Below are 20057 nucleotides of genomic sequence, written 5' to 3' on the forward strand. Positions count from 1 at the left end.
ACGATAAGACAGACTTCCCATTGTGCCACACTGCTTCTTTAGAGGCACCGACCCATCTGGTCCCTGGCAATGCCACTGTTGGACTTGTGGCCCTGAGGGTGCACGCAAAGCACTTGTGCCACGACTATTCCCCACTGGAGCCAAAGAGCCCACTGGCAAATGGATGGAAAGCCCCAGGAGAATTCAGGAGAAAGGCTGCGCGTAGGGAAATCACTCACACGCAATGCGCACAAAGGCCTTCTGGCTTTTGGTGGTGCCGGAGGAACTCCAGGCCACACACTGACACCAGTACTCTTCCAAGCCAAAGATCTTCTCCACTTGCTGCCTTGAGATATCTATCCGTACCTCCATGAGGGGTAGGCCTGCCAAAACATCAAGGAACAAACAAAGGAAGGGAGGGAGGGAGGGAGGGAGGGAGGAAGGAAAAAAGAAAGGAAGGAAGGGAGGAAGGAAAGAATGAAAAAGGAAGGAAAGAAAGAAAGAAAGAAAGAAAGAGAAAATTAGGAAGAAATTTTTTATTGGTTGCAGGGGCTCCAAAGTTAGACACACATCACAACTCTGCAGAAGTGCAATACATGTGCAGAAAACAAGAGAAGCTGCTCAATTTAACATATGCTGACACCCAACAGATTTCCTTATGTTACTCAGTTCAATGTTTATACACTGCTCAAAAAAAAATAAAGGGAACACTTAAACAACACAGTATAACTCCAAGTAAATTAAACTTGTGAAGTCAAACTGTCCACTTAGGAAGCAACACTGATTGATAATCAATTTCACATGCTGTTGTGCACATTCAACTTTGAACAGAACAAAATATTCAATGAGAATATTTCATTCATTCAGATCTAGGATGTGTTATTTGAGTGTTCCCTTTATTTTTTTGAGCGGTATGTGTCCCACCTAACCATCCCTTCCCTTCCATAGACAGTCTCAATACCCTTTTCAGCACTCACCGGTGCTCTTATCCTTGCTGCGCTGTATGATGTGGTCACCTTGGTGCACCCATTCGCCATTGCACTTGAAGTAAATTTGGGTGGCCGGCACAGCCTTGCATGCCAAAGTCACAGGTTTGTTTTTGACAATATAAACATCGTCAGGCTCTAGCAGGAAGTGGGGGAGCAGGTCGGAGCCGGAGCCAGGCACAGGAATGGGCACGGTGGCACTTTGTTGAGCATCTGTATTGGGTGACAGGAATGAAATAATTAGAAACTGGTATAGTAGCAACGACATTAGAGCAGATGCTGAAGAATCAGAATTACATCCTGCACAGGGAGAGTTCGTGGTCTTTGTGCATTGTATTCAGAAGCACCAATGAATATTGCTTAGTACAGGTAGTCCTCAACTTACAACAACAATTGAGCCCCAAATTGATGTTGCTATGAGTTTTGTTCAATTTTACGAACTTTTCTTGCCAGTTTGTTTGTTTGTGTCTGCCTGCTTGCCTGCCTACCTCTCTCTCTCTGTGTGTGTGTGTGTGTGTGTGTGTATACACACACAGCAGCACGAAGCTTACAACTTCAGCCTGATGATGGTGAATGTGATTTCATCGAAACGTCGCATAGACACTCAAAATATTACACGGGGCAAAAACCGAACTCAGAACAATCTACATATATATATATATATATATGTCGTTTGTGGTTTGATGGCTCAGCAATTGCCTGCTGTGTACCACACCCAGCCACTAGTATTTATAGAAGGAAGGCAGCTCAGGTCTCGCTGTGTTTGCCCTAGAACAAGGACAGAAGCACCAGCCTGAAGATGACGAGTGGGACCTCGTCAAAACATCGCCAGAAATCTCTAAATCCTACACGGGAAGAAACCCGAATATGCCAAGACCATCATACCTGTACCCGTGAAAATCTACAAAAACATATACAGTGGTACCTCAAGATACGAACCCCTCGTCTTACGAACAACTCGTGATACGAACCCGGTGTTTAAGATTTTTTTGCCTCTTCTTCCGAACTATTTTCACCTTACGAACCCAAGCAGCTGCTGCTGGGATGAAGGGGTTTCTTTTTTTCCCCTTTTTTGAAGAAAGAAAAGGGAGGGGTAGCTTAGAGGAGTAAACATTTTGCATGCTTGTAAAAGCACTAAAACTGTGTCTTTTGAAGAAAGAAAAGGGAGGGGCAGCTTGAAACTGTGTCTTTTGAAGAAAGAAAAGGGAGGGGCGCCCCCCTTGCCTTTCTTCCTTCCCACTCACCCTTTAGCCTAGCCTTGCTTCTTCCACCCGCCCCCTTTAGCTGCTCCTCCCTGCCCTCTGTTCGCCTCCCTTCTAAAGTTTGGGATTTTCCTGAAGGATTTGCACGCATTATTTGCTTTTCCATTGATTCCTATGGGAAACATTGTTTCGTCTTACGAACTTTTCACCTTACGAACCTCCTCCTGGAACCAATTAAGTTCGTATCATGAGGGGCCACTGTATATATTTATTGGACTTGGGGCGGTTTACAACATATAACAAACAATATACAGTATCTTACATCCAATTAATTAATTTAAAGTCTAAAAACCCCAAAACCCATACAAAACTGTCATTTCATTCGCTCAGCATTCCCTCAACACATTCATTGGCCAGGGGCAAGAATCTAATAGCCCCAAGTCTGGCAGCCTAAGTGAGTTTTAAGACTGTTGCCGAAAGCGAGGAGGGTGGGCTCAGTACAAATCTCCGGGGGGGGAGCTGATTCCAGAGGGCCGCCCCCCCCCCAGAGAAGGCTCTCCCCCTAAGTCCCACCAAGCAACATCATCTAGTTGACAGAACCTGAAAAAAAAGGACAATTCTGTGGGCCTTGTTGTTAAGTGAATCGTTGAGAGTTGTTAAGTTACTGACACAGTTATTAAGTGAACTTGACTTCCTCATTGACCTTGCTTGTTGCAAAAAGGGATCACGGGATCTTGAGACACTGCAACCATCATAAATATAAATCAGTTGCAAAGCCCTTGAATTTTGATGACGTGACCATGGAAATGCTGCAGTGGTCATAGGTGTAAACAATGGTCATAGGTCAGTTTTTTCAGTGCTGTTCTAACTTTGAACAATCACTAAACAAACTGTTGTAAGTCAAGGACGACCTGCATTCCGCAAAACAGGACACTAGAGAAGGCTTTGAATACAAAACAGGTGGATCAGATATAGGGCTACATACGTGCATGGCAGCATCCCTCTATGATGAAAAAAAAAGATTGGTATAGGACCATAGGTGGCACTCAGTCGTATCTGCTAGCAGGCGAGCTGTTGCCCTAGCTGAGCTCCAGCATGCATGTGAGTGCTGGCCAGCTTATTTTCAGCTTGTTCAGAGGTTTGGAGGGCATTTTTGGCCTCCAAAGGGCCTCTGGGGGAGTGAGGGAGGCCATTTTTGCCTTCCCCAGGCTCCAAGGAAACCTCTGGAGCCTGGGGAGGGCAAAAAAATGAGCCTACCGGGCCCACTGGAAGTCAGGAAACAGGAGAGCGTATGTGTATGTGTGTTGTCCACGCATATGCGCGGGAGGAGGTTGTGTGTGCATGTGCAGCAGGAGGGCAGGGGGCATTGAATTATGGGTGTGGGCACTCACACGCATGCAATAACATACACACACACTTTTGGCACTCGAGGAAAAAATGGTTTGCCATGGTATAGGGTGATAGTGATATTTAGTAGTCTTGATTTTCCAAAATTGCACACTTTACGTCAATATAGTGGTACCTCTACCTACGAACCTAATTTGTTCCGTGACCAGGTTCTTATGTAGAAAAGTTTGTAAGAAGCAATTTTTCCCATAGGAATCAATGTAGAAGCAAATAATGCGTGCGATTGGGGAAACCACAGGGACGGCGGAGGCTGTTTCCTCCCAGGAGATTCCTAGAGAGGCCCCATGGAGGATTCTCCCTGCCTTTTCTGGCCATGTTTCATCCCAGGAGATTCCTAGACAGGCCTCACAGAGGCTTCTCCCTGCCTTTTCCAGTTAGTTTTGGAGGCTCGGGTTTGTAAATAGAAAATTGTTCTTGAGAAGAGGCAAAAAAATCTTGAACACCCGGTTCTTATCTTGAAAAGTTCGTAAGTAGAGGCGTTCTTAGGTAGAGGTACCACTATACTTGAGTTTCATTTGCCCAGCGTCCTTCCTCCACTGGATCCATCAGCATCTAAAATGAAAGGTCTGTCAAACAAGGTTTCACCTTTTTCAATGTCATCAAAAGGATAACAGCTCTTTAGTGATCTTTGATCAAATACACGTTGCTCTGCGAGAAAAATAAAAGCCACTGCAGCTATGACGTGTAGACATCATGTTGCTGCCTCAGCTAATACAGGTGCTCACGCTTTTAAAACAGATTCCCCCTCCAACCTATAGGCACCCAACTCCACAGACAGCAAAGGGTCAGCAGAAAGACGGAATAGTTTTTTCATCACAGTCAGCCAGATGTTCAGAAAAGATTTGACATTTTTGTCCACCTATTGTGGCCTTCCCAAGGATGTGGGATAGGAAGATGTTAATGTTTGATGGCATTACAGATATCTTATTCCTTTCATCATATGTCAACACTTCTCATTCGTTGATATTTACCAATAAATCCTAATGGAAAAAGTAAAAAAACAAAAACAAATACCAAAATCTAAATTGAAGTGAGATACCAATCACTTTGAAATACATCAACACGGTGAACGTATATGATCACTGAACATTACCTGCTCATTATGCATACTAGAGTTGGTGTCATAGCTATAATGATTTGGTTATGTTTATGGTTCTATTTACTCTCTTGGCATAGAAATGATGGGATATGCTGGCTGGTACATTTCAGAGATTATATCTCCTGATATGGATACTTGACAGCAATACTTTCGTAGCAGGAAAGATACTGATGGCATGCTGCTGGCTCAGGTCTGTAAAAATAGATTACAGATACAAGCCTTAGAACAGAAGGCTTCTGAATATGAGTCACCTTTTATCCATCCCATCTTATAGCTTCACTGATGTTCTTAAGAGATTATTAGGATTTTCTTCATGGCGTAAGTCAGTATTGTTGCGATGTATGGGGGGGGAAAACTTTGCCTTAGAGTCAACTCTTGTAAAGAATTTAAAATCCCCCCTGATAATAAGCTGAAACCAAGCCATAATGTCATTCACACTGATTTGGGCATGATGAGTTACAACCACTGGTCTGGTTATGAGATTCAGCCATCTCACTAAGATGATCACATTCCTTCCAACTGATATAAATATTTATTAGATAAAAATAGTTATGCTGATTCTGTACTTGCCATAGGCTTTTCTTGGTTGGAATACTGAAAACCTATCAAAATAAACTGCATTTTGTAGTCACTACTGGGCTATTCAAATCACACAAGAGTCGCTGTGAGTTGAGCAGCCTATAAATTTGATTTATAAATAAACAAAAACTAATGCAAAGTTTGTCATGCACAACTAATAAGCAACTTGGCTCGAATTTGGAGGTTAGTCTCCTTATCATTAATAGAGTTAGCTGCCATGATTCAGACTAGTTGATTACCACTTAAACTAAAATATTAATTTAGTTTATGTTCCTCTATTTATTTAGTTCATTTATTTACCGAAGTATATAGCCACTGATTCTTCCACTTCTACCTAGTTTACAACATAGGGGGATTAAACATCAATAGAATAATAAAATCCATTGATATGTCCAATAAAAAATGAAAAATACTAATAATTGTAAACAAACTAAAATGAGTATGGTACATTTCAGAGATTATATCTCTGGATATGGATACTTGACAGCAATACTTTCGTAGCAGGAAAGATACTGATGGTGTTTTTTTCATCATCATTGTTGCTTGCTTATTTGTACTCTAGGACTATCATTAAGTGTTGTACCTCTACGTGAAGAAGACAATCCACCCCACAAGGCAAAAAGGTCATAGTGGAAAAGATCTTTATAAGTAAGTACAAGAAATAGTTCTCAACTTATGGCCACAATTGAGCCCAACATTTCTGTTGTTAAGTGAGACATTTGTTATGTGAATTTTTGCCCCATTTTATGACCTTTCACGCCTCAGTTTTTAAGTGAGTCACTGCAGTTGATATGTTAGTTAACCCTGTTGTTAGAAATGATTCTGGCTTTCCCATTGATCACAACAAGATCACATGATTTTGGGACACAGCAACAGTCATAAATATGAACCAGTCGCCAAGCATCTAATTTTGATCACATGATCATGGGGGAAATGCTGCAAAGGTCATAACCTTGAAAAACAGTCATGTCCCTTCTTTCAATGCCACCACAACTTTGAACGGTCACTAAAAACAAACTGTTGTAAGTGGAGGACTACCCATAATCGCCGACACCTTGAATTGGGTCCAGAAAACCATGGCCGATCTTGAAGAACAGAAGTTAGTCTTCTAAATAGGGTAATACAGATCAACAAACAAGCCCCTGCCATTTTAACAGCTCCACATCAAGCAGTAGCGATTTGTCTATCCAGTGCCTTTAGTAGGAGTTACTGTTTAGTAGACATATGGGATTATACTATTACCGTAAATTCTTGGGCCTCAGTCCTACATTTTCTTCCCCATGTATCTGACATTCAGAATACTAATTAGGGGGTGAAACAATATGACTCTACAATCCCTTCCCAACCAGCAGGACCAAGAGTGATGGAAGTCAGAAGCTGGGGTTCAGCAATACAGGTAGTCCTCAATTTACGACTATCATTGAGTCCAAACTTTATGTTGCTAACTGAGAAATTTGTGAAGTGAGTTTTGCACCATTTTAAAGACTTTTCTTGCCACTTTGTTAAGTGAATCACTGCAGTTGTTAAATTAGTAACACGGCCGTTAAGTGAATCTGGGTTTCCCTGTTGACTTGGCTTGTCGGATGGTCTGAAAAGGGTGTTGCAGGACTCTGAGAAACTGAAACCATTATAAAGGTGAGTCAGTTGTCAAGCATCCAAACGTCAATCAAGCAACCATAGGGATGCCAAAATGGTCATAAATGTGGAAAACAGCCGTGCATCACTTTTTTCAGCACAGTTGTAACTCTAAATGGCCACTAAGTGAATTGTTGTTAAGGTGAGGACTACATATATAGGGAGGTTTGCCCAGGGCCAAGAGAACATGATTTCCAATTTTTTTTTAAAGTACAGCATATACTGACAAGGTTTTTAGATTCAACCCTGATTTACTGAAAGTACCCGAAGCCCAATGACCTCTCAAGTTACAAGGGTCGCCCAGAAAATAATGCACTACATTTTTTTTCTCAGCCTACAGTAATAGTATGAATGCAAAACTTTAGATATGCATTATTTGAATTGTCAGGAGTGTATATGTAAATGTTGTGTTTCTTCAGACAGATAGCGTAGCTGCAGCAGTGTTTCAGAATGGCGTCTGTAAGTGATGTGCGTTACAAGTAGTGTGTCGTCATTGAATTTCTCACTGCGGAGAAAGAAACAGTTGGGAACATTCACTAACGTTTGTGTACAGTTCATGGAGAATCTGCAGTCGACAGAAGTACGGTTAGTCGCGGAAGGCATTTTGAGGCTGATGAAGAGGTGATTCGCAGAGTTCAGAAATGGCTTCGTGACCAGTACAAGGTGTGGTACCAACAGGGCATACACACCCTTGTGTCTCGCTGGAGGAAGGCCGTAGAACAGGACGGAGATTATGTGGAAAAATATGATCACATATTTTTGAGTGTAGAAGAAACATCATTCTTTCTTGTGTGTAAGTTTCGGGTTCAATAAATAATTGTTGAAGAAAAAAATGTAGTGCATTACGTTTTGGGTGACCCTCATATATTTAAAAACTACGGCAGCAATTAGTAGGAGAGCGATGCAACAAAATAGACAAATAAGAACCTATCCTGGAAATAAACAGCCGTCTCCCCCACCCCGACCAATTGTAACTGTGACCCCTATCCTTCCATTTTTAACGGGACTTCGAAATATCGAAGTTAAGTTTTCCTGGCTGTCGTTGCTACCATCTCCAGGCCGTCCGGGATTTTACAGCCTATTTTAATCCGTCCAGAGGGGGATATTTATCGCCGCTCTTTCTCTTCCCCGCTTCCTATCTTTGGCGAGGCGGTTTCTTTCGGTTGCCCCCTTCTGCCAGGTTTACAAGGCCTGGACCGCTGACAACAACTCCTCCCCGCCCGCGGCCTGCTGCCGGGCCTCCGCTGGGGCTAATCCATCACAGCAGGAAACGCTGCACGGCGCGCGCCCAGTGAACCTGCGCCGATCCCTCATGTCTGCATTTAACTGCTAATGAAAAAGAAATGTAGTGTGACCAATAAGGGACATAGCTCACTTCTCCCGGGGGGGGGGGGGGAGGCTCGTCACGCCACGCTGCGCTGATCCCGCTCGCTCGCTCTTTTGCCCGCGCTTTTTCCCGCCTCCTGCTAGGCCCGGCGTCTCCGCAGGGCTCCACTGCAAAGGCGGCCGCCTGGCGGGGCTGAAGCTCCGTCCCGTCCGGATTGCTCGGGACGGCGGTGGGCTAAAAGTGAGGGGTGGGAACATTACAACGAACAAGATGTAAGACCCTCAGGAAGGAAGAGGTGGCTCGGACTCCTCAGAAGAAGGAGAGGAGAGGACATTTCGACGGCTAAAGCAACGCGCAGCCGCTGCCCCTTGCGGGGGCCCGAGTACCACAACAGCCCTGCGGCTTCTCAGAAGCCACAACATCCGCTCGCCTGCCAAACAGCCCGCAGCTGGTGCTTCTTTGTCGACTTCAGCAGCGGTTGCTACGAGAGCTTCTATCGGCTTTTTATTTAAAGATTTCTCTCCCTCCTCCTCCTCCTCCTCCTCCTCCTCCTCCTCCTCCTCCTCCCCCCTTTGCCGTCATTGCTTCTCCCGTTCCTAGCAGTCTGGAAAACTTGAGCTAGCAGAGCGCGAGGCTCCTGCATCACCCGATACATTGAAATAAAGAAATAAAACTTATTCGGTGTGCGTGTGTGTGTAATGATATACTGCTGTAGCATGGACAATGCAGTGCAAAACTGCGCCAATATTTAAAAGGGCCTCGAAGCCTTTGACCCTTGGTTCCTCCATCACTCAAAAGAGTTCATGGGTAACTTCTCGGTGTGGTGGTGACTAGTTCAGACTTTATTCCAGGATAAATCAAAGCAGAGCAATCAGAATGTGTTGCTCCTTTGTTTAGCTGTCTCTCAAAAATGCTCAAAGTAGAGGGTTTTTTTAAGGGGGGGGGAATAAAAGTGATTTATATAACAATGCAATCTAGCAGCAATGAAAACAATTTAGAAATACTGTATTCAAAATGCAACAATTAAAAGAATAGTTCACTTTTTAGAAGACAGCCTTGTCCTGAAAGTGCTTGAATTAACATGCATGTCTTCAAAAAGGTATTCAAAACTGAACTGGGATGGAGGGCAGTTCATAATCTGGCCATCAACATAATGCTATGCCTGCCTTAACCGAGGTATATCATTCATTGGCCATAAGTGGGGCCTTAGTGCCCAGGTAGGTTGGTATTGGGCAAATTAGGTTTTAAAATAGCTGCACAATAAATTTTCCCTGGTGACATTTAGAACCTTCCTAGCAATGGGACTGCAGCAATTTTCCACACTGCTATAGACTGTCCCTCTAGCCATATTTATAACACTGAGAGTGAGGATCTTTCTTCCTGATGCTCATATGACATGTACATTTTTTCTCTCTTTGTGTGATCAGCACCTTTATATAAGAGGAAAGAAATAGAAAGCAGCTATGGTAAATCTTTTCTTGCAGTGCTGTAGCCTTAGTCCCAATCAGGTACCTCACAGCAAGATTTGGCTTTTAAAAATGGTCAGAGGTGATTACAGACTTCCTACCATCATATTAGAAAAACCAGGACACAGTCACATTCAGATTTTAAGCATATTGTGTGACCCTGGGCCAAGATCCCTCCATCGGTCAACCTGATCTTGCAGATTTATACTAATTAAAGCTTAGAACGAACTGGTCAGTCACCATGATATTTTGAAAATAAGGCTGAAATAAAAAAATGTAAGGTAGATCGATATTTAATAATACATATAATCACAGCTGCCAGACTTGCTTATGCACAGACTTGGAAACAATGCCCCATCAACATTAAATTTAATAAATAAAATTTACGAAATTGCAGAGATGAACAAGATGACATTGGAAATACAAGAAAGAGACAGTTCTGAATTCTACCAAACTTGGAGCAGATGGTATGATTGGGTGAATCAAAAAAAATATTTTAAAGCCTAAATATCAATAACACAGCCAAATCTTTCACAATTTGAAAGTATACAGGAAAAAGGGGAGGGGGAAATGTAAGCAATCTTGTTATTCCCCTTTTTCACTAAATACACCAGTATGCTGAAAAAATAAAATAAAATAGCAATAGTGTCAACTGGTAGGTTGGCAAAATGTGTAAATCGTTGAGTGTGTAAATTGTTGAGTGTTTAAGATTTAATGCAATTATGAAAGACGCTATCTATATGTTTGCATTTCTGTTTTTTGTTTCTGTTCTGTTTTTTTCTTAATGTAAATAATTAATAAAGATTATTTTTTTAAATGTAATAGGAAAAACAACAACTAAAGTTTATGTCATCTATATTTGTAAATGTCTTATGAAGTTATCCTTCTTTATCCCAAGTGTGCAAATTAGAAGATGGAGTTTAGAAACAAAGAACATGCAAAACAATCCACAGTGGAAAGGGATCCTAGAGATTCTTTGGCCAAAATTAACGGGGGGGGGGGCAACAGGATAGAGGAGCCAGATTCATTAAAAGGGCTGCATGATTCACTTAACAGTTGTGGCAAAAAAGAATTTAAAATAGGGTGTGACTCACTTAATAAAACCATTACTTAGCAATGGAAAATCTGGTCCCAACTGTTCATAAATTGAGGGTGGACAATATAACCTGCATCAAATGTACTAAAATCATCATCTCTGTGGCTCATATAATGAAAAAGAACTTGGAAAATTAGCTTCTTTTTCCTCATTTTGCCTGGCACAGTGAGTGTAAGAGCTGCATTCATGGAGAAACCTTTTTTGCCCCGACTTTAGCAGGAGTGAGTCCACAGTAGCTGTAGCAGGGAGCGAATATCAGAGCCAATGTATCTTTTAGATTTGTATCTTTGGCACTGATTGGATTTGAACTTATTCATTTCTGAAGCCATATTTTTTCCTCTAGCGTGTTGCTGTCATACGGAGTACTATTTGCTGGGCTGTCAGACTGAAGAGAAAGAAACATTAAAGACGGCTTTTTCTTCTAGTGATGAATGGCGGTCGGTTTGTTTATTAAAATGTAAGCAGCTACGCATTTAAAAGAAAGGACACAATTTTTTTCATTATCCCCAAAGGCTCTAAAGAGATGCTTTGATCCTACTCAAGACTATTTAATCACTCTGCTTCTAAGCCACAGACATGTTTCCCCCATCACCACCATGTTGTCAGAGCAATTCTAGGGCAAGCATATCGCACCTTTGCTAAAAAAATAAATAAATACATATGTGAATTTCTACTTAGAGTTGTTTTTGTAGTTTTACACACTATTTTAATGCTGCATTCAGCCAAAGAGATTATTGACGGCAATGGTAAATCAGCCAAGGAGATTATTGATGGCAATTCGGAATGGAGAAGCTATGACCAATCCAATTATGAAAATAAAATAAATAATACAAGTGCACTCTTCCACTGGAACACCCTAATTCTACTTTCCTCTCATATGTGGTCTCTGATGAGTTTCCATGTCAAGATGCACAAAAAACATGTAAAGCCTCTGCGTACATTATCATAAAAGAGAAGTGGAAGGATCAATTTCCTGCTGATAAATTCCATTATTACCGCTTTCCGGTCCTTCCTTGGCTTTGGCTATCAAAATTTGATTGAAGAGTGCAGTTGCAAGGCAATGCTTGGTTAGGGGCAAGAGCTGTGACTCTCCAGTAAAAGTTCAGAGGCCCCTACACACCCCACCCCACCCCAATGCTTAAACCTCCTTTATAAAGCAACCCTGCAGAGAACCAGATTGATACCAAATCAGATCCCTCTTGCTAATTTTGTCTGCAATGGTGAACCCTTTTTCCCTCGGGTGCCGAAAGAGCGTGGGCAAATGTGCAAATGGCCACACCCATAATTCAATGCACGGGGAGGCTGAAAACAGCTTCCCTGCCCCCCGGAGGCCTTCTGGAGGCCGGAAACGGCCTGTTTCCCAACTTCTGGTTGGCCCAGTAGGCTCGTGTTTCACCCTCCCCAGGCTCCAAAGGCTTCCCTGGAGCCGGATTAGGGTAAAAATGCCCTCCCCCATCCCTCTAGAGGCTCTCTGGAAGCCAAAAACACTCTCCCAGAGCATCTATGTGAGCCAAAACTCAGCTGGTTGGCACACATATGCACACTGGACTAAGCTAGGGCAATGGCTCGTGTGCCAGCAGATATGGCTCCACGTGCCACCTGTGGCACCCATGCCATAGATTCACCATCACTGGACTAGTCCCTATCATTGTCCTTCACAGGACTGGTCCAAGGTATTTGGCTCCTCGACACAGAGCTCAAATGACATCCTCTATAGCAATTCCTGTTTCCTCCTTTCCTCGCCCCCACCCAATTTATTTCTTTCCCCACCATCCACAGAGCTGTTGCCTAAAGTAGCCCACTTTATCTGCAAGCCCTGTTCTCTGGAGATTTGAAACCTGAAGCGTCTGTCTGCAGAGCAGGTTTGCCACAGGCCCAAGCGCTGGGTGAGGTCTCCATCTCCCACAAAGCCCTGAAGGGATGCCATTACAACCCAGGAGCTGATGGCTGCTGCTGCTTCGTTTTTTTCATAGGTGCGGGATGATTAATCTTCCTAAGGGAATTCTCCCGGGGGTGACAGAGATTGAAAATCCCAGAGGAGATAAGAGCCTAGGGCAAAGATAGAAGGCTGAAGTTCTCCCCCCACCCAGTCTGAGGGATCGGCTCTCCCTCCAGAAACAGCTAATAAAGCAGAGTACTAAATAAGCATTTGATTAACAAATGCTAAAGCGGCAATTGTGTCACTGCACGGAGCTGTAATTGCTGCTGATAATTGTCTGCTTAGAATTTAATAAGCAATTAAACAGAATGGAATGCAGGGGAATTAATGCTGGGCATGCTCCCTGCCTGCTCCCCGCCCACCTGCACACTCTCCACCCGCTCCCCACATGCTCCACACCCACCAGCCTGCTTCCCAACGGCTCCTCACACCGACTGCCCCGCACGTACAACCTTCCCACATTCTCTTCTCCTGCCAGAATTCTTACACGCTCCAGAAGTTGTTGGAAAGCGAGCAGCAGAGTGGTTTCCTCACATTGTCAAGCTTCCGGGTTGTTGTTTTTTTTCCTCGCCACCCACATGCTTCCATCAGGTTTCACATTGCCAGACTTCTCACATGCCCAATGCAAATATCCCTGATTCACCAGCCTGTTTCTCCTTTATTTCCCCCCCCACCCGTCTGCCCATATGTTCCAGAAGTCTCTTTGTGCATAAACACTGTTAAGCCCCCCCAGGTGAAGATATTTGGGTTCTTGTTCCTTTTTTGGTTGGCAAAAAAAAAAAAAAAAGGTTTTGCTCACCAGCGAGTTTTTGTCTGTCTCGCACTTTTTTTGCCTGCCAAATGAGTTGGTTGGAAGGTTATTGATCAATGGTTGGCAATTACCTGTGCAAATTTATATACCCGTGCTGCAATCACAACAGGGATTTCACAACTATCGATTATGTCGGTGACAAGCAAAAACTTTTTGGGATGTTAGATTTCAACACCAGTGGTAGGCAAGAAAAGAAAAGGAAAGAAAAGAAACAAGAGCTGACATTCATTCCAACTCAAAATTTTAAGGATGTATTTTTTAGGCATTCTGATCTCCCAGTCTTTCCGCACTATATCTCTGACTCAGCTTATCTATCTATCTATCTATCTATCTATCTATCTATCTATCTATCTATCTATCTATCTATCTACTTATTGGATTTGTATGCCGCCCTTCTCCGCAGACTCAGGGCGACTAACAACAGCAATAAAACAGCATATAATAATAATCCAATACTAAAACAGTTAAAAACCCTTATTATAAAACCAAACATACGTACAGACATACCATGCATAAAATTGTAGAGGCCTAGGGAGAAAGAGTATACATATACAAGGTACATGTTTTTGTTTGATCTCTACACTAGTTCCTGGCTCATGTTTTACATTTATTCTTAATAATCATTTAACTATACACAATTATACTACAGGACTGATCCTACACTATAATTGGGTATAGTTAAATGATTACTGACTGGAAAGTTGGGTTCAAATTCCTGATGGGAAAACTGACTTGTTACAAGTAGAGAACCACAGAGGAATTCACAACAAAACATGAATTAAGCCCAGGAAGGGAAGAATTTATTTAAAGTGACCTTCCTTGACTTTCTTTGGTAACAGGGAGCTTCTGTCAGAGTTTCAAGCTTCTGCTTGAAAGCCCCTATCGATAGTAGAGTTCATGCAGAGTCTGTGGAAACACTGACTTGGCCAAACTCAAAGGGCCAACATTAGTTATGAAAGCCTGATTGCATTTCCCTAGCCCTCCCTCTTATATCAAAGAGAGTCGTGGTGGAATCACTTACATTTCTCGCTAATTCAGTCTTTCCTTCCTGGGATTCATTCATATTTTGCTAGCAGTCTCTGCATACTTTCCCAAGACCATCTTTATAGTGCTCAATGGTTCTCAACCACAGACCATTTGGTGTGGGGGGGGGACATGATATCATTACAGGGGGTCCATGAAGGCATGAAGAAATGTTGTGATTTGAATCTTAAGTCTTGTGGGTCCATGGCCACAAAAGGTCTTTAAAGGATGAGAACCGCTGCTCTACATTATAGTCTAATCTAATCTGCAGACAAGCACAGAGTTAGTAGTGATGAAGTCAGGAAGATCTACCTTGTATTATTAGGCTTCAGATGCGACGGTGAATTTACATTTATGAGCATCATCAAAATACATATAGAAAATGTGTTAATTGGAGCAAGATACTGCTTTTCCAGGCCGTGCATTGCATTATGTGTGCTAACAGACCATTTTCTGATTGGCCATTGTGCTGGAGGCTAACTAATTCTAAGTATACAATAAATATAGTCATTTATTATCATTCTTGATGAATTTATCTTTTCTTTATGTACACTGAGAGCATGCGCACCAAGACAAAATCCTTGTGTGTCCAATCACACTTGGCCAATAAAATTCTATTCTATTCTATTCTTTGAGAATGAAGTAATAATAAGAAAATTTTGGTTGTTCTACAAAGATTGTTTAAACACCACTACAAAATACATTTACCCAGGCACAGAAACGAGAGATACACTCATAACAATTGCCCAATAAGATTTTTTTTTCATTTTGTTGAATCAAAATCAGAATGCAAAATATAAATAGGAATTACCAAATGTAATAGATCAGGCGTGTGTGTGTGTGTGTATATATATATATATGTGTGTGTGTGTGTGTGTGTGTGTGTGCTAACATTTTGATATCATTGAGTTAATCTAGTTTATTGTTATGATCCAATGATTAGCATGAAAGAACAACAGAGCAATTCATATATATTCAACATTTATAATTCTAGAATAACCTTATAGCCCTAGAACTTTAAAAACAAATTAAAAATAGGATTGACATTTTTTATAGATCTTAGTTGTCTTAAATCTTGCTCTACTGCAGATGAAGCATGAAGCAGTGGCAAATTGCTGGAGGTACTCAACCTTTGGTCTGATGGGAGATAGGAAATATAACATTCAGACTCCCTCTAGAAAATCCTTTAAGAGGGACGAAACCAGTATATCATAAATGTGTTTATAAAAAAAGTGAACAATAGAAGAATATTGTTCACTTTTTTCCCATGTCATGAGCTTTACAACTTTGCTTAGATGCTATTTTTTAATGTTTCCCATAATTATCGCTCAAGAAAAAGCACCAAATCAAGCTAGCATAAAAACTCTGTAGCATTTGAGCACTGTGATATAAAAAGGGTAGATGGTGAAGCCAAAGCTGTTCTTAGACAATCTTGCCACAAATTCCTATCCCTTTGCATACTGAATCCTAGGTGCATTATTTGAGGGTTCTTACGGACTTTCTGAGCCAGCACTGTAATGAATCCTGGAGTTCATACACAATAGATTTGGACTTCTCTTCTGTGTAGATTTAAATTTGTCTTCTGGAATTAAATGGGTAAGGCAGACAGTCTGAAATTTTAGCCGAAGATTTAAGAACCAGACCTGTGCTTCCATTAAAACCAGGCATGTCTCCAATTATAGTATTTGCATTTGACACACATCTGGAACTCCAGGAACCAAACAGAAGATTGTTTGGAGCTTGTGTAGCATCAGCTACACAAGTATCCTAAGTTGATTCTTTGATAAATCCCTAACCCTCATCATAACCTACAGTACTTCATAGATTGTTGTAAAAATAATAAAATACAGGTGGTTCTTGACTTAGGACCACAATTGAGCCCAAAATCTATTATTATTAAGTGAGACCTTTGTTATATGAGTTCTGTTCCCATTTTATGACCTTTCTTGCCACAGTTGTTAAGTGAATCACACACAGTTAATAAGATACTAATCCGGATGTTAAGTGAATCTGGCTTCCCAATTGACTTTGCTTGCCAAAAGGTTGCAAAAGGGGATTGCATGACCTTGGGACACAGCAATGGTCGTAAGTATGAACTAGTTGCCAAGCATCTGAAATTTGATTGCATAATCACAGGGATGCTTCAAGGTTATAACCAGTGACGGGCTACCAAAATTTTTACTACCACACTGTGGGCATGGCTTATGCAGGATGCCCTGCATTTTCTTTCAACATCTTTCAGTGCAAATTGGGTGCTCTGGGGTGGAGCTCCATTTTTGCTACCCCACTGCGGTCGTCCCCCCCAGTCTGGGCAGTAGCCCACCCCTGGTTCTAACTGTGAAAAACAATCATAAGTTCATTTTTTTCAGTGCCGTTGAACAGTCACTAAAGGAATTGTTGTAAGTTGAGGACTACCTGTAAAACAGTGGAAACTCTATAGACTCCTTTATACTCCTTGGAGGAAAGTATGTGTGTGTGTGGGTGGGGGGTGGGGGTGTAAAGTGACAAACAGAACATTCCTAGAATGACAAGTTAGTGTAAGTATAATAAAATGACTGAATTATCTTTTTTTTAAATCAGAGGTAAGCATCACAAAAATATGAACATGAATATTGCCCTTCAATTCCTAATCCCACAAACGTCTTGCTGTACAGGTTCAGTTCAATTCAGTTTGTATTCATCTAGTCCTGTGGTTTTCCCTAAGCGGTAAAAACCGAGCAGAGATAAATAAAACCTGTGAATTAACAATTATTTTCAGCCCAAGGTTAGTAGCTCCCTTGGAACACAATGCTGAGGAGGTGTGGGGCAGTTTAAAAAAATGAATATGATACCATTTGACGGTATTTATTTGCACATAAATTAAATTAGTTATTTTTAAGTACAAATTAACTACAGCTAACATGATTACTCTCCAATAATATATTTCACTATTTCTTTTCTGCCTATCCGATTAGAAATCATGATTTTGCAACATCCTATGCAAGGATTTCAGTCAAGGTGTAGAGATAGATGAGTCCTCTTACGACAGCTGGTTTTAGGGCAGTTTTTAGGGCAGCTCGTTCACCTTTGGTCCCCATCTGTCACTCAGCTCTCACGTGTGGCTCCAAGTAGCTGAAGCATGCACAGCAGCCATACCCCAGGCAACAGCCTCGACAGGCTGGCCAAATTAGGTTGAGAGTAGCCATTGGGTCATTGACCTTAAGTGAGATAGGGACTTGTCTATCCCAAGCATGTGAAGACAGATTCCGATGGAGTGAGGGGATGAAATCTATTAGAATAGGACAACGGTCATGAAGGTGATTTCTGCAAGTGATGTGGTATGCTAAGAGCACGGCTAGACATGAAAGACACTCTAGTCAACCATTGCGTCCAGCCCATCTCCAACTCTCTCGACTTTTGTCCTGCTATTGGAACAAAATGGAATCTGGGTGTTCTGTCGAGCTCTCTGGTAGAATCCTCCCGAAAATTCACAGATACAAATTTCAGATACACACACGTTTGAAAAATCAAAACAATGTTCTTTATACCGAAAATTCAAATAAACTAAGCACTCTTTTTGTATAGCAAAGAGCACTCGTCTACAACCAAACTAGTAATTTGTCCCTTATCAGTTCTGTGCTACTTAGCTTGCAGCTGTGAGGCAATTCACAGTCCTTCTTTCACAAAGTAAAACACACTTTGCTCTGGTTTAGTTTCAAAGCGGGGAAAAATCAGCACACAAAGGTCGAAGTCAGCAAGACAGGCATGAAACACAATGATCAGATAATCCTCCACAATGGCCAAACCCACAGGCTGCTCTTTATAGCAGCCTCACTAATTACCACAGCCCCACCCAACCACAGGTGGCTTCATTTTCTTTGATAATAATCTCTCAGTTGTTGCTGCCTATGCATTGCTCTCCGAATGCGTGGCTGTATCATTAACTCTTGTTCTGAATCCAAGGAGGAGCTAGATAATTGATCTCCTTCTGAGCTGTCTGCCACACTCTCCTCCTCCCTGTCACTCATGTCTTCTTGGTCAGAGGAGCCTTCATCATCAGATTCCACCGGGAGCAAAACAGGCCTGCGGAATGTGGATGTCTCCCCCACAGCCACAGTCCTTGGGGCAGGAGCTGGGCCAGACCTAAACACAACACTGGGAATAGAGAGTGAGGCTGACTACCTCCGGAACCGTCTTCTGCCACACAAATCTCAGCAGCCGATGAGGTCCAACAGAGTTGGCCTTCTCCGGGTCCCGTCGACTAAACAATGTCATCTGGCGGGCCCCAGGGGAAGAGTCTTCTCTGTGGCAGCCCCGGCCCCCTGGAATCAACTCCTCCCAGAGATCAGAACTGCCCCCACCCTCCTTGACTTTCGCAAACTACTTAAGACCCACCTATATTGCCAGGCATGGGGGAATTGAGACACCTCCCCCAGGCTTTTATAGTTTTATGTATGGTATGCATGTGTTGCATGGTTTTTAAATGATGGGTTTTTAGATGCTTTTTTAATATTAGACTTGTTTACATTGTCACACTGTTTTATTATTGTTGTGAGCCGCCCCGAGTCTTTGGAGAGAGGCAGCATACAAATCTAATAAATTATTATTATTATTATTGTTGTTGTTGTTGTTGTTGTTGTTATTATTATTATTATTATTATTATTATTATTATTATTATATTATGTCAATACAACACAGCAAACGAGATCTTCGACTTGGTCCAAGTCTTGGGAGAGAGGCAGCATACAAATCTAATAAATTATGATGATGATGATGATGATGATGATGTACACCTCTCCCTCACTTCAATCCAATTCACATGCAAGTCTTGACATCCTCTCCTCAATTTAGATGTCAAGGTCCTTTCCGAACACGACGGACGAACATTAGAGATAGACAATATCAGTCCATGGGATCTCTGGTTGATGTTTTCTTGGCATCAGTAAAGGTTGCCTTTCTCCAGGATGATGGTTCCTCCCCACACACCACTTCCCAGTCTAATCGGCAGCCCTGTGCAATAGGCAGGTTCCCCCCACTTCATTTTTCCAGGGTCAGCCAAGGTACTACTAAAGCCTAACAACAACAACAAAAAAAACCCCCTAGAAGCAAACAGCCATTTCTCATTACACAAAAGCCTGGTTCACTGGGAACAGAACATAATGATTCACTAGCCTTCTTCTCTTCAGCAAACTGATTTCCAATCATCTCTCTTTGTCTCATCCCGTTCTGTTCCAAGCAGAGCCACAACTGGCTTCTGGCACCTGGTGGCAGAAACAACACCTGAATGAGCCAATCTGTATAAATATGCTAACATTTGTTTTAGTTTGTGCTTCCTTGGGCCAGAATTTGGAAGCAGCAGGGGTGAAGAAGGGGTTGCTGGCAATCATATATACTATCTGAGAGCGAGCAGGGTCCATTGTCAGAATGATGCTACGCTACACAGCTGATCCAACTTCACAGGCATTCAGCCTTGCAACCCCAAATGCTTTTTTAAAATTTCTTTGATTTCCACAGTTGACAGGAAATGA

The 20057-nt window shown here is 42.1% G+C and overlaps 1 protein-coding gene across 1 annotated transcript in view; it reads right to left on the minus strand.

Moving 5' to 3' along the window:
* UNC5A (unc-5 netrin receptor A) overlaps positions 1-20057 on the minus strand; it is a 143840-nt gene that overhangs the window by 21352 nt on the left and 102431 nt on the right. The window contains exons 2-3 of the mRNA XM_070735831.1: positions 957-1178; positions 219-362 (exon numbers count right to left, since the gene is read on the minus strand). Of these exons, the coding sequence (XP_070591932.1) occupies positions 219-362; positions 957-1178 (366 nt within the window). The remainder of the gene's footprint in view (positions 1-218; positions 363-956; positions 1179-20057) is intronic.

This window comes from Erythrolamprus reginae, chromosome 2 (genome assembly GCF_031021105.1).
Source record: "Erythrolamprus reginae isolate rEryReg1 chromosome 2, rEryReg1.hap1, whole genome shotgun sequence".
NCBI lineage: Eukaryota > Metazoa > Chordata > Lepidosauria > Squamata > Dipsadidae > Erythrolamprus > Erythrolamprus reginae.